This window comes from Hemicordylus capensis, chromosome 1 (genome assembly GCF_027244095.1).
Source record: "Hemicordylus capensis ecotype Gifberg chromosome 1, rHemCap1.1.pri, whole genome shotgun sequence".
Lineage (NCBI taxonomy): Eukaryota > Metazoa > Chordata > Lepidosauria > Squamata > Cordylidae > Hemicordylus > Hemicordylus capensis.
Window position 1 is genome coordinate 244,085,863 of NC_069657.1, and position 11,328 is coordinate 244,097,190.

At 41.9% G+C, this 11,328-nt stretch overlaps 1 protein-coding gene across 3 annotated transcripts in view; it reads left to right on the forward strand.

Annotated features, from left to right (window-relative positions):
- Window positions 1–4,371, forward strand: part of PTCHD4 (patched domain containing 4) — a 107,420-nt gene extending 103,049 nt beyond the window's left edge. For all 3 annotated transcript variants that reach the window (XM_053286994.1, XM_053286993.1, XM_053286992.1), the window contains one exon: window positions 578–4,371. In XM_053286994.1, the coding sequence (XP_053142969.1) occupies window positions 578–2,211 (1,634 nt within the window). In that variant the 3' untranslated portion in view covers window positions 2,212–4,371. The remainder of the gene's footprint in view (window positions 1–577) is intronic.
- The last annotated feature ends 6,957 nt before the right edge of the window (window positions 4,372–11,328 follow it).

Genomic DNA, 11,328 nt, shown 5'->3' on the forward strand with positions numbered 1-11,328 from the left:
GCCATTGAGTAGGTATGCACTGATATGCTGCATGTACAATTTGTAAGCTAAACAGAAGCTTTAGGAAACATACGTTGTGGTTTCTAGCCACATCTTACAAATCTCAGCAGCTGGGTGGTGGAATCTCAGTGCTTCTGCAAGAACACAATTTATGCTCTCACACTAGTGTAATTATACTTCCTATTTATTAATTATAATGATAGTGTATAATTAGTGTAACAATAATAAGGGAGGCTGCACAAATAGTTGATACAGAGCATACCCGTATTTATTAAAATGACATCGTAGAATGATAACTGATAATTACTGTGGCTGACATCCAGACTAAGCCATTTTATTTATTTTTATTTATTTATTTATATCTGTGTAAACCACTTTGGGAACTTTGGTTGAAAAGCAGTATATAAATATCCGTCATATTCGTAAGTTGCTCAAAATTCAGACTAAGTTACCCAGGAGTTACTTTAAATTTTAGTAGGACTACTCAGGAGTAATTTAGTCTGTATGTCAGCCATGGTTTTCAATCAAAGACTTAATGTTGATGATTTTTAAAAAAATTATTTTGTCATTGCTTTAGGTCATGGAACAAAAGGAGTATTTGAACTTCTGTCAGGATGGCGTCGAACCAGAGAAAACTTGCCATTCAAAGACAGGGTTGCAGATGCCTACTCTGATGTCATGGTCTCCTATACAATGACAAGCTCCTTGTATTTCATAGCCTTTGGCATGGGTGCCAGTCCTTTCACCAACATTGAGGCTGTGAAAATCTTCTGCCAGAATATGTGCATCTCCATCCTGTTGAACTACTTCTATATCTTCTCCTTCTTTGGCTCCTGTCTGGTCTTTGCTGGACAGTTGGAGCAGAATCGCTACCACAGCATCTTCTGCTGCAAGATCCCCTCAGCAGAATACCTGGAAAGGAAGCCAGTTTGGTTCCAAACCATGATGAGTGATGGTCACCAGCACTCTACTCATCATGAGACCGACCCATACCAGAACCACTTTATTCAACATTTTCTACGGGAGCATTACAATGAGTGGATCACTAACATCTATGTTAAACCATTTGTGGTGATATTGTACCTCATCTATGCCTCTTTTTCCTTCATGGGCTGCTTGCAGATCAATGATGGGGCCAACATTATCAATCTCCTCTCCAGTGATTCTCCAAGTGTGTCGTATGCTCTCATTCAACAGAAATATTTCAGCAACTACAGCCCAGTGATAGGCTTCTATATCTATGAACCTCTCGAGTACTGGAATGGCACTGTACAAGATGACTTAAAGAAGCTGAGCGAAGGCTTTAACACGCTGTCCTGGCTTCAGCAATATTACCAATATTTGAGAGCTGGGAACATTAGTGCCACCAATAAAAGCGACTTCCTTAGCATCCTTCAAAGCTCCTTTTTAAGAAAGCCAGAATTCCAGCACTTCAAAAATGACATCATTTTCTCCAAAGCTGGAGATGAAAATAGCATAATTGCTTCCCGCATGTATCTTGTGGCTAGGACTAGTGAAAAAACGCAGAGAGATGTCATAGAGTTACTGGAGAAACTAAGGCCACTCTCTCTGAAACAGAGCATCAAGTTCATTGTGTTCAACCCTACCTTTGTCTTCATGGACCAATACAGCCTCTCAGTCACAATGCCTGTCTTGATTTCAAGCTTTGGCATCTTGCTGGTGTTGTTACTTACCTTTTTCCTAGTTATTCATCCTCTGGGGAACTTCTGGTTAATCATCACTGTCACCTCAATAGAACTTGGCGTACTGGGCTTGATGACTTTATGGAATGTAGACATGGATTGCATTTCTATATTGTGCCTTATTTATACTTTGAATTTTTCCATAGATCACTGTGCACCCCTGCTTTACACATTTGTACTAGCAACTGAGCACACTCGAACTCAGTGTATAAAGAGCTCACTTCAAGAACATGGGACAGCCATTTTGCAAAATATTACTTCTTTTCTTATTGGGTTGGTCCCCCTCCTTTTTGTGCCTTCAAACTTGACCTTCACACTGTTCAAATGCTTGCTGCTCACTGGGAGTTGCACACTTCTGCACTGTTTTGTTATTTTACCCGTCTTTCTAACATTTTTCCCACCCTCCAAAAAGCACCACAAGAAAAAGAAACGGGCCAAACGAAAAGAGCGAGAAGAGATTGAATGCATAGAAATTCAAGAGAACCCGGATCATGTGACGGCAGTTTGAAAGTCTCACCAAAAAAATAAAATAAAAATCAGTATTTGTATTACAGAAAAAAAATGTTGCACAGAGCTGCAGGGAAAGTAGAGTAAAGATCTCCACTGCTTGTGCTGGCCATGCGAAATGACAGAGGAAGCTCAAGAAAGGGGTATTTATGACAAACGGAAGTGAAAGTGTTTGGTTTTTAAAAATGTAACTGTGGGAAAGAGACGGGGGGATTGGAGTAGGGAGAACGCTCCAAACGGTCTTCTTTTAAGGCTTTTACTTCACCAAGCATAGTGTTTATTGGCAGTTTTCTCAACAACAACAACAAAAAGCAAATGAAATCTGAAGTGAACAAATTCAGTCAGGCAGAAATCAGATGTCACATGGAATCTGAGGTAAAACCACCTCCAGTTGGCCCTGTATGACCTGCACATTATTGGAACTGTGGTTGCAGGACCCAAGTGCGGTTCCGATTCCTCTCCCCAACCTCCAGATGAACCCTCGGTTTGAAGTAAGGCACCAAACCAAGAGGCTGGAGAGTGTTGTCCAGTTTGGACAAGCTGCACAAACCAGAGTTAAGAGTAGGAAGCTCCTCCCACTCTTCAACTCAACTGGGTGCCACAGCTTTCCTTCCTGGGTGGAGGAAGCCCACACAGCCAGTTCCGCCCCCTTTGCAGTCTCCCAGACTGCAGATTGTCACCATGTGGGAGTGTGCCAGGGGATTCAAAGGGAAATTGTGGGTCCATTGAACCTGCAGTTAAAAAGTACATCTGAATGGGCCCTTAAAGTTACCAATGAAAAAGCTAACAAAGGTTTCGAATCATATAAAACCATAAGAAAATATGGGGAGGGGGGAGTTATGACCGTACTACTATTTTTTTAAGGTTGATCCAAATAAAACCTATGCAGTTGGTAAGTAGATATTCAGTCAATCGAAGCCAAAGTACTTCCCTACCCTAATATACCAGATTTATCTACATGCCATGCCACAGCTGAAAACAATGTTGTTTATTCAGAGAATGAGTCTATGCTTTCCAAGATGTAGATACATGTATGTAGGGAGACATAATTCATTAGGGAGCTTCTGTTTCTGCAAAATTGATGTTTGACAGTGCTTCTCAGTGGGTTTGGAGTCCTCCTCAGAACCCATGGTTTTTATAACATAACATGTACTTGAACGCTGAGAAACGTCCCAGGTCACAACCACTGCAGAGCTACCTATAATTACTGCAATGCTGTCCTTTAGATTCCGACATTCTCTGTAGTAACATTAGACACAGAATACTAATCGGGCAGATGTGTCAACAGTAACGATAGATCATCCTCCATAGACAGAGCATGGTGATCATTCTATACCTAAAGCAAGTATTGAGCGTATAGCAAAGGTAAGCTCCACGGATGATGTTAAAATGAAATTAGATCAATTGCCCCCTTGACCTATGGTCCAAACTGTTTGCATGTTGTATTTCACATCTCCTTTGGCAAACAGATTATGCCTTTTGCCACAAGAAAAAACATTTTTACCAAAATCAAACATAAAAGCAACAGGCTGTGAGTGAACTGGATTTTTTTTATAAAGCATTACTATTAAATGCCTGATAGATTGTGACAAAGCTTTCTGGCTGTTGAGAATTTTAGATGAATGCAGTAAATTCATCACTTACTGCATGAGACTAGAGTTATACTATTACAAAAGGATCGTCCCTGCTAAGGATGATCTAAGTATCCATGCTTAGAAGCAAAAGAGAAGGAATGGAAAGAGATTGAGCCAGTCATACTCGGACGAGGTGACCTTGTGCCCTGAGTTAAGCCACATATTCTCTCTTCTAAAAGCATTTTAGAAAGGGCTTGCTTTATGCATTCTTGAATGCAGCCTAGCCTTGCAAAAACTAGCAATGTCTTCCTGCAAATATATTCTGTATATGATCACTGTTTAAAAGAAATATCAAAGGGTGTGTGGGGAGGGGTTGGTAGTGTTGATTTATTTATCCCCCCCCCAAAAAAAATGTTTTGAAACATGTTCTAACTAAACTGCTATATAGTAGAATGAAATCTTTTTTGCACCTGAAGAAGGCAACATGCTGAAATGAGTTGGGCATATTATATTGTATTGTGTTACTGTGAAATGTGATTTTACAACAGTACTAGAACTTTTAATTTAAAATTTGAAACTATCTGGTTTAGGACATGTTTGTTTTGTTTTGTTTAACTTTAAGTATAGTTTTGTGGCTTTGCCTTCCCGGCCTCCTTTTCGGTGGATGACTATATGGGAAGTGCCAGTGGGTCCTCTTGCTGAAAATATTGGCTGGTCTGCTGCAGCATACATGTGCCTATAGGCCAGCCAGGGAGAGAGAAAGGACACTACTAAGCACAGTGCCAGCATTGGACTCCATGTGCAGCCACTGTGCCCCATGTTCTTCACTGTAGTTGGAAACCGATCTTCCATGACACCAGTGCTGTAAACAGATTCTGCTTTAGATAATGACATGCTCCAAAGCCATATTTTCATGAACACATGGACTCTTGTATGAGTCAGACCACAGGTCCATCTAACCCTTATTCTGATTCTGAATGGCAATGGCTAACCAGGATTACAGGCAGAGGGCTTTCCCAGCACTGAGTTCCTTTTAATTGGAGTTGGTAAGATTGGAGCTTGGCAACTTCTGCGTGGGGGAAAAAAAAGTGCTTTGCTCCTGAGCTATTGCCCCTCTCCCCGTTTGCTTTCCTTCTCCATGGATTTAGAAGGAGGATTTCCCTAAAAAAAGAGAGAGAGAGAGATTTGGTTTCATGATCCCCATGAATGGATTCTACCATGGAATGTTACCATCTTTCTTTTCTTCACATTTTTCTAGTGTTTACTCTAATATCTAAATTTGTATTCAAATTCAAGCTGAACTGGAGTGTTCAGCAGCTTTTGACTTGGAGACTCACATTTTGGTTTCAGGCTTTCCATTGCATGCAAAGTCATTTGTTGACAGTATTTAGAGCAGGGTTTCTCAACGTGTGGGTCCCCAGATGTTATTGGACTCCAACTCTCATAATCCCCAGCCTCAGTGACCTTTGGTTGGGAATTACGGGAGTTGAAGTCCACTGGGGACCCACACGTTGAGAATCCCTGATTTAGAGGCTTAAAACAATGGCTGGCATGCTGCACAGACTTACGGGGACAGAGCAAGAGCTCCATCATTGCAAGCAGCCCGGAAATTAACGGTGAGCAAGGCTTGCTGTGGAGTGTGAGGGAAGCAGTTTTCACTTCTTTCTCTTCCTGGCAAAAGCCTCTTTTGCATCCAGGAATATGCCCCTTGGGGTTGCACAGCTCTCCGGCTTGTGGAGGGCTGCTTGTGGAGACCGAGCTCTTGCTTTCCCTTCATAAGCCCATGTGGCATGGCAGCTGCTATTTTCATCTTGCAGATCAACACTTGAAATGATTGCATTCTGAAGTTTTGAACAGCCCACTAATGAGACATTTCTGCATGACAGCTCTTTTGAAATTTGAATAGGTTATGTGTCCAAGCTTTGTCATGCCAAAATATAAACTCAGGGCTGAACTGAAGGAAAAGATGGAGCTTGTGCTGAATCTTGTTTTGAGGCTTCACTTATTCATTACTCCCACTCTTCCTGAATCCATTCTGTTGGGTTCACACAACACTCATACAGACCAATGGCCACACAAAATAATAAATAAATGAACTGAGGAGGGGCACAAGAGGGGCAAAGTGCATTTTGGGGTAAGCATTCTGTGTCCCACATATTAGATTTCTGAAACAGAAATGGGTGTCAGGTCAGGGAAAAGAGCTGTGGGAAGAGAGCTGGTCTTGTGGTAGCAAGCATGACTTGTCTCCTTAAGCTAAGCAGGGTCTGCCCTGGTTGCATACAAAAGGGAGACTAGAAGTGTGAGCACTGTAAGATATTCCCCTTAGGGGATGGAGCCGCTCTGGGAAGAACATCTAGGCTCCAAGTTCCTTCCCTGGCATCTCCAAGATAGGGCTGAGAGAGATTCCTTTCTGCAACCTTGGAGAAGCTGCTGCCAGACTGTGTGGACAATAGTGAGCGAGATGGACCGATGGTCTGACTCAGTATATGGCAGCTTCCTATGTTCCTAGGGGGTGATGACTGTTCGTTGTGGGGCTTGCTCCCCCTTTGCTTTCCCTCTGGAGCGGCCCCTGATAAAGACACACATTGGCATTCTCTTGCATCAGCAATAGTTCCTAGACCAAAGACCAAGTCCATTCTCCCCAGTTTCTGGACAGGTTACTTCTTTGCTGCAGGAAACATGGCTGCTGCTGTTCTGTCATAGGGATTATATAGTTGTACTCATGCTATAGCAAGAAATATTGAGAGACCCTTGCAAGAGACCATTTGAGACTGCTAACACTTACAAGGTATCATCAGATGAGCAATTTTTATTTTTATTTTCTAGATGTATAATTTATCGCTGTATATTACAAATGTGTGTGTGTGTGTGTACACACACACACACACACACACACCCTTTTACCAGAGTAGGGTGGTGGCACGCAAGTGTCTGCATCAATGAAAATAACTGAGAATGGATGTGAGTCCTGTTGTAGGGCTCACAGAGGGGGTTGCTCTGTGGCTAGTCGTGCTGAAATAGGTCTGTGCAGTTAACTTCTGCAGAATGGCAGGTAAACGTATGGACTGGATGTGAATGCACACCTGGATGTTAATCCAGATGCACTGAGGATGTGGAAGCATTGCACTGAGGATATGAAAGTGAGGCATCTAATTACCACCACCACCACCACCACCACCACACCAACACACACCAACACACACACACACACACACACACACACACACACACACACACTGCCTTCTGGATAGGACTGAGCATTTCCATCCACATTGTGGAGGTAATGTTTATTCCAGCCCACCTCTGGGACTCCATGTGCATTGTGATACCTGCTTGATACTTTCTCCCCTCCTATTGTTTTAGACAGTGTGGATGGCTGTTACTGAGAATATTCAACTGGGTTCTCATTACTGGCTTTGAGCTGTTCTCTGATGTGTCTAAACCCTTGTTGGACATTCAGCGATAATTTTTTGATATTCACATTTCTCAATTATTTCTAATCTATTGTCTATGGTACAGCTCTCATACATTTATTGTGTCTGTTTAAACTGTGTTATATATACAGCAGACTGTATTTATGTAACACAGTTTAAATGATTGGCAACATCCCTAATCAGTTGTGGGGTGGAGGAGCAAAGCGAGCAGATGAGAGACTGCTCAGGAATATTGTATAAGACCTTCAAAAGTTCAGAATTTGTGCTTTGGCTGTTTGTTACATTTGTGCTTTGGCAGTTAGTAACTGAATCTTGGAAGAATCTTGGAGAGAACAATTAACTAAAGTGGTGGCAGAGATAAATATATAATACTTGTAGAGTATGCAAATTCAGATGAAGACAATACTAGGGATGTGAACAAATTGATTTTTTCGATTCAATTTGTGCCCAAATCAAATCACCCCTGATTTGTTTTATGTCTGAATCTGTGTTCCCCCACAAATCATCCCAGATTCTATTTGGATTTTATTCAATTTGGATTCAGATCAATTCAGGCCACTTATAAAGGTCCTAGGGGCACCAAATTTGGGTGGTGGGTAGGTCTCAAATTTCAAGGCAGTGGGGCACTTGGCTGATTTTTACGGATTTATTTAGTTTTTACTGATTTTGTATATTTCCGCCATAGGAAATAATGGGGATTCAAAGTTATCCTTTTCTAACATGGATCCCAAGCTTTCATTTAAAACAAAAACAAAAACTAAGCTCTAGCCCTTTTAGAAGTGGAGTTATGGAGCAAAATGTGTGGCCAATATTTTTCAAGTGTTTGGATTCTTTGGTGTATAATCACTTTTCCTCATAATGAATCCCTGTGAGAATTCATTGCACACCTTCATTTCTTCTATTCATTTTGGCTGACATCAGACAGCGCCGTCAACTGCCATGTGCCAATTACACCACCACCTGCAAAGGCAGTGGGGTACTCAGTTTAATTTGTAGCAATATTGAAATGTTTAGATTCTTTGGTGCCTAATAACTTTTCCTCATAATGAATCCCTATGAGGATTCATTATATGCCTTCGTTTCTTCTGTTCATTTTGACTGTCATTGGACAGTGCCAACTGTCAACTGCCATGGGTCAACTACCCCTACCCACCCACATAGACTGGGGAGCTCAGTTTATTTTTTAGGCATTTTTGGATTCTTTGGTGTCTTCATTATACACCTTCATTTCTTCTGTTCATTTTTACCCCACTGCTTTGCAGGTGGTGGTGGGGAATTAGTGGCATCCCATGTGCCAACTGCCCCCCAACCTGCAAGCTACTGGATAAAGTAAAGTGTGCCATCGAGTCAGTGTCCACTCCTGGTGACCACAGAGCCCTGTGGTTGTCTTTGGTAGAATACAGGAGGGGTTTACCATTGCCATCTCCCGTGTAGTATGAGATTAAGCTTTCAGCATCTTCCTGTATCGCTGCTGCCTGATGTAGGTGCTTTACTAGTGGGGATTCAAACCAGCAACCTCTGGCTTGCTAATCAAGTCATTTCCCTGCTGCGTCATTAGGTGGCTCCTTCATTGAGGAAAAGTTATTATACACCAAAGAATCCAAACACTTGAAAAATAATGACCATACATTTTGCTCCATAACTCCATTTCTACAAGGGCTAGAGCTTTGCTCTTTAAAAAGAAAGAAAGAAAGAAATTTGGGGGAATTAATAGGAGGAATCCGAATCTTGATTCGAATCAGGCACAATTCGATTTGGACCTTAATCTATCCAATGGACCACAGAGGTGATTTGTTCTGTGTCCAAATCACCCGAATCAGCAAGATTGTACCCAAATGAATTTGCACAACCCTAGACAATACTACAAATTTTCATGCCTGGGAATGTGGATGGCTCCTGAATCCCACTGTGACCCACACTAAATGTCAGACCAGTCACCTCAAAGTGGAAGATACCTTAAAACTCAGGTGTTTTGCAGAGGTCATTGAAAAGCATATCGTAGGGATATCATTCCACTACACAAGAGTTTGATCATGTTGATTTGTTTTCAAACATTTATCTGGACTGCACTCTGAAAACATTTAGCTCTGTCTTTGTGAACTGGGCAATTAAGTTGAAAAGGCACTTCAGAAAAATTCTGTTAAATATGTGGAGTTAATCTGGGTATTAAACTTTAGTTACTCCAAGGATGTGTACGTACATTTAATTGTGACCCAGGCCTCACTATAACAGAGGAGGTGGCCCTACTAGGGGTAAAAGCTTCCCTGTTCACACACGCTGATAACGTTGTTTCAGCTAATAGAAGATTTATTGAGATACAACCAACAATAACGAAAGGTAACCCGTTACCCAACTCAACACAATATTTCAAAGAGGCCGCCTTAGTCCTCTTCAGCTCTGACTAGGTAGGTGAGCTTAGTCACTTGAATTTTTTTGCTAAAATTCCTCATGTGTCTATAGCTTGATCAACTTGATCAACCCTAACCCCTGCTAACTGGGCAAACAGGCACCTTTTAATGTGGTGATTCTCTATATTTAGCAGGAGGAGAGCAACTGGCCCTATCCAGCCCCAGCACAGTACCCCTCCAGTGACTGTTGCTGGTGTCTATCTTATGTTTCTTTTTAGATTGTAAGCCCTTTGGGGACAGGGATGCATCTTATTTATTTGTTATTTCTCTGTGTAAACCGCCCCGAGCCATTTTTGGAAAGGCGGTATAGAAATCGAATAAATATAATATATAATATATATAACTGCAGATGAAATCAGATCTTTTCACTCCAGGGTGCTTTCCAGATTATTTATTTATTTATTTATTTATTTATTTATTTATTTATTTATTTATTTATTTATTTAGCATATGTATGTATTAACATTAAAAGCAGCCAAGGAGGAGGATGAATAAATCGGGGGAGGGAGTGTTCCAAAGCAGAGGGGCAGCCACAGAGAAGGCCCTCCTACGGGCCCAGGCACCGCGCACTACACCAGGGCCTGGGATACTAAGGAGGGTCAGCTGAGAAGTCTTCACAGATTACACGCTACAACAGCAGTAGTTTACTCTGGCTTGGCAGGATTGTATTTAAACTGTAAATAAAGGCTGTTGCGCAAAGGACTTTTGCGCTTTGGAGCTTATGTTCCCCTGGCTCACAAAGTGCCAGGCTGCAGCATCAACACCGAGGCCACCATCTCCAGCAAGCCTCTCAATCCTAGTTTTGTGTTCTGCAACTCTGTGTTGATCTCAGAATGACTGTTTATTGCAGAATGTCTCATGTTACAGTGAGAAGAGCAAACAGCAGTGGATAGCGTTTCCTGGAAGCGTACAAAAGTAGTAGCAATAACAGTAAATAGATAGTGTGACATGCAAGGCTTGAGTAGTGTTTGCTCTAGGAAATCGAGTCAGGATAAGGGCCAAAGGATGAGCGGACCCTGGCCTTTTTCTTACATGTGGCTGATGGGGCCAGGCCTGACATCTCCCGCCTCCACTCATGGGGTTCTCAACAGCAGGGGATCTTCTCTGGGATCAGGGAGTCCTGCATGGGTACTCTCTGCAGAAGCTGCTGGTGTCTCTGGCCTCTATGGCAGTGCAGCTCATTTTGGCATGTGCAGAGGAGTTGCCAAGTACAGGTGAAACTCGGAAAATTAGAATATCATGCAAAAGTCCATTAATTTCAGTAATGCAAATTAAAAGGTGAAACTGATATATGAGACAGACGCATTACATGCAAAGCGAGATAAGTCAAGCCTTAATTTGTTATAATTGTGATGATCATGGCATACAGCTCATGAAAACCTCAAATCCACAATCTCAGAAAATTAGAATATTACATGGAACCAAGAAGACAAGGATTGTAGAATAGAACAATATCGGACCTCTGAAAAGTATAAGCATGCATATGTATTCAGTACTTGGTTTGGGCCCCTTTTGCAGCAATTACTGCCTCAATGCGGCGTGGCATGGATGCTATCAGCCTGTGGCACTGATGAGGTGTTATGGAAGACCAGGATGCTTCATTAGCGGCCTTCAGCAATTCTGCATTGTTTGGTCTCATGTCTCTCATCCTTCTCTTGGCAATGCCCCATAGATTCTCTATGGGGTCAGGTCAGGCGAGTTT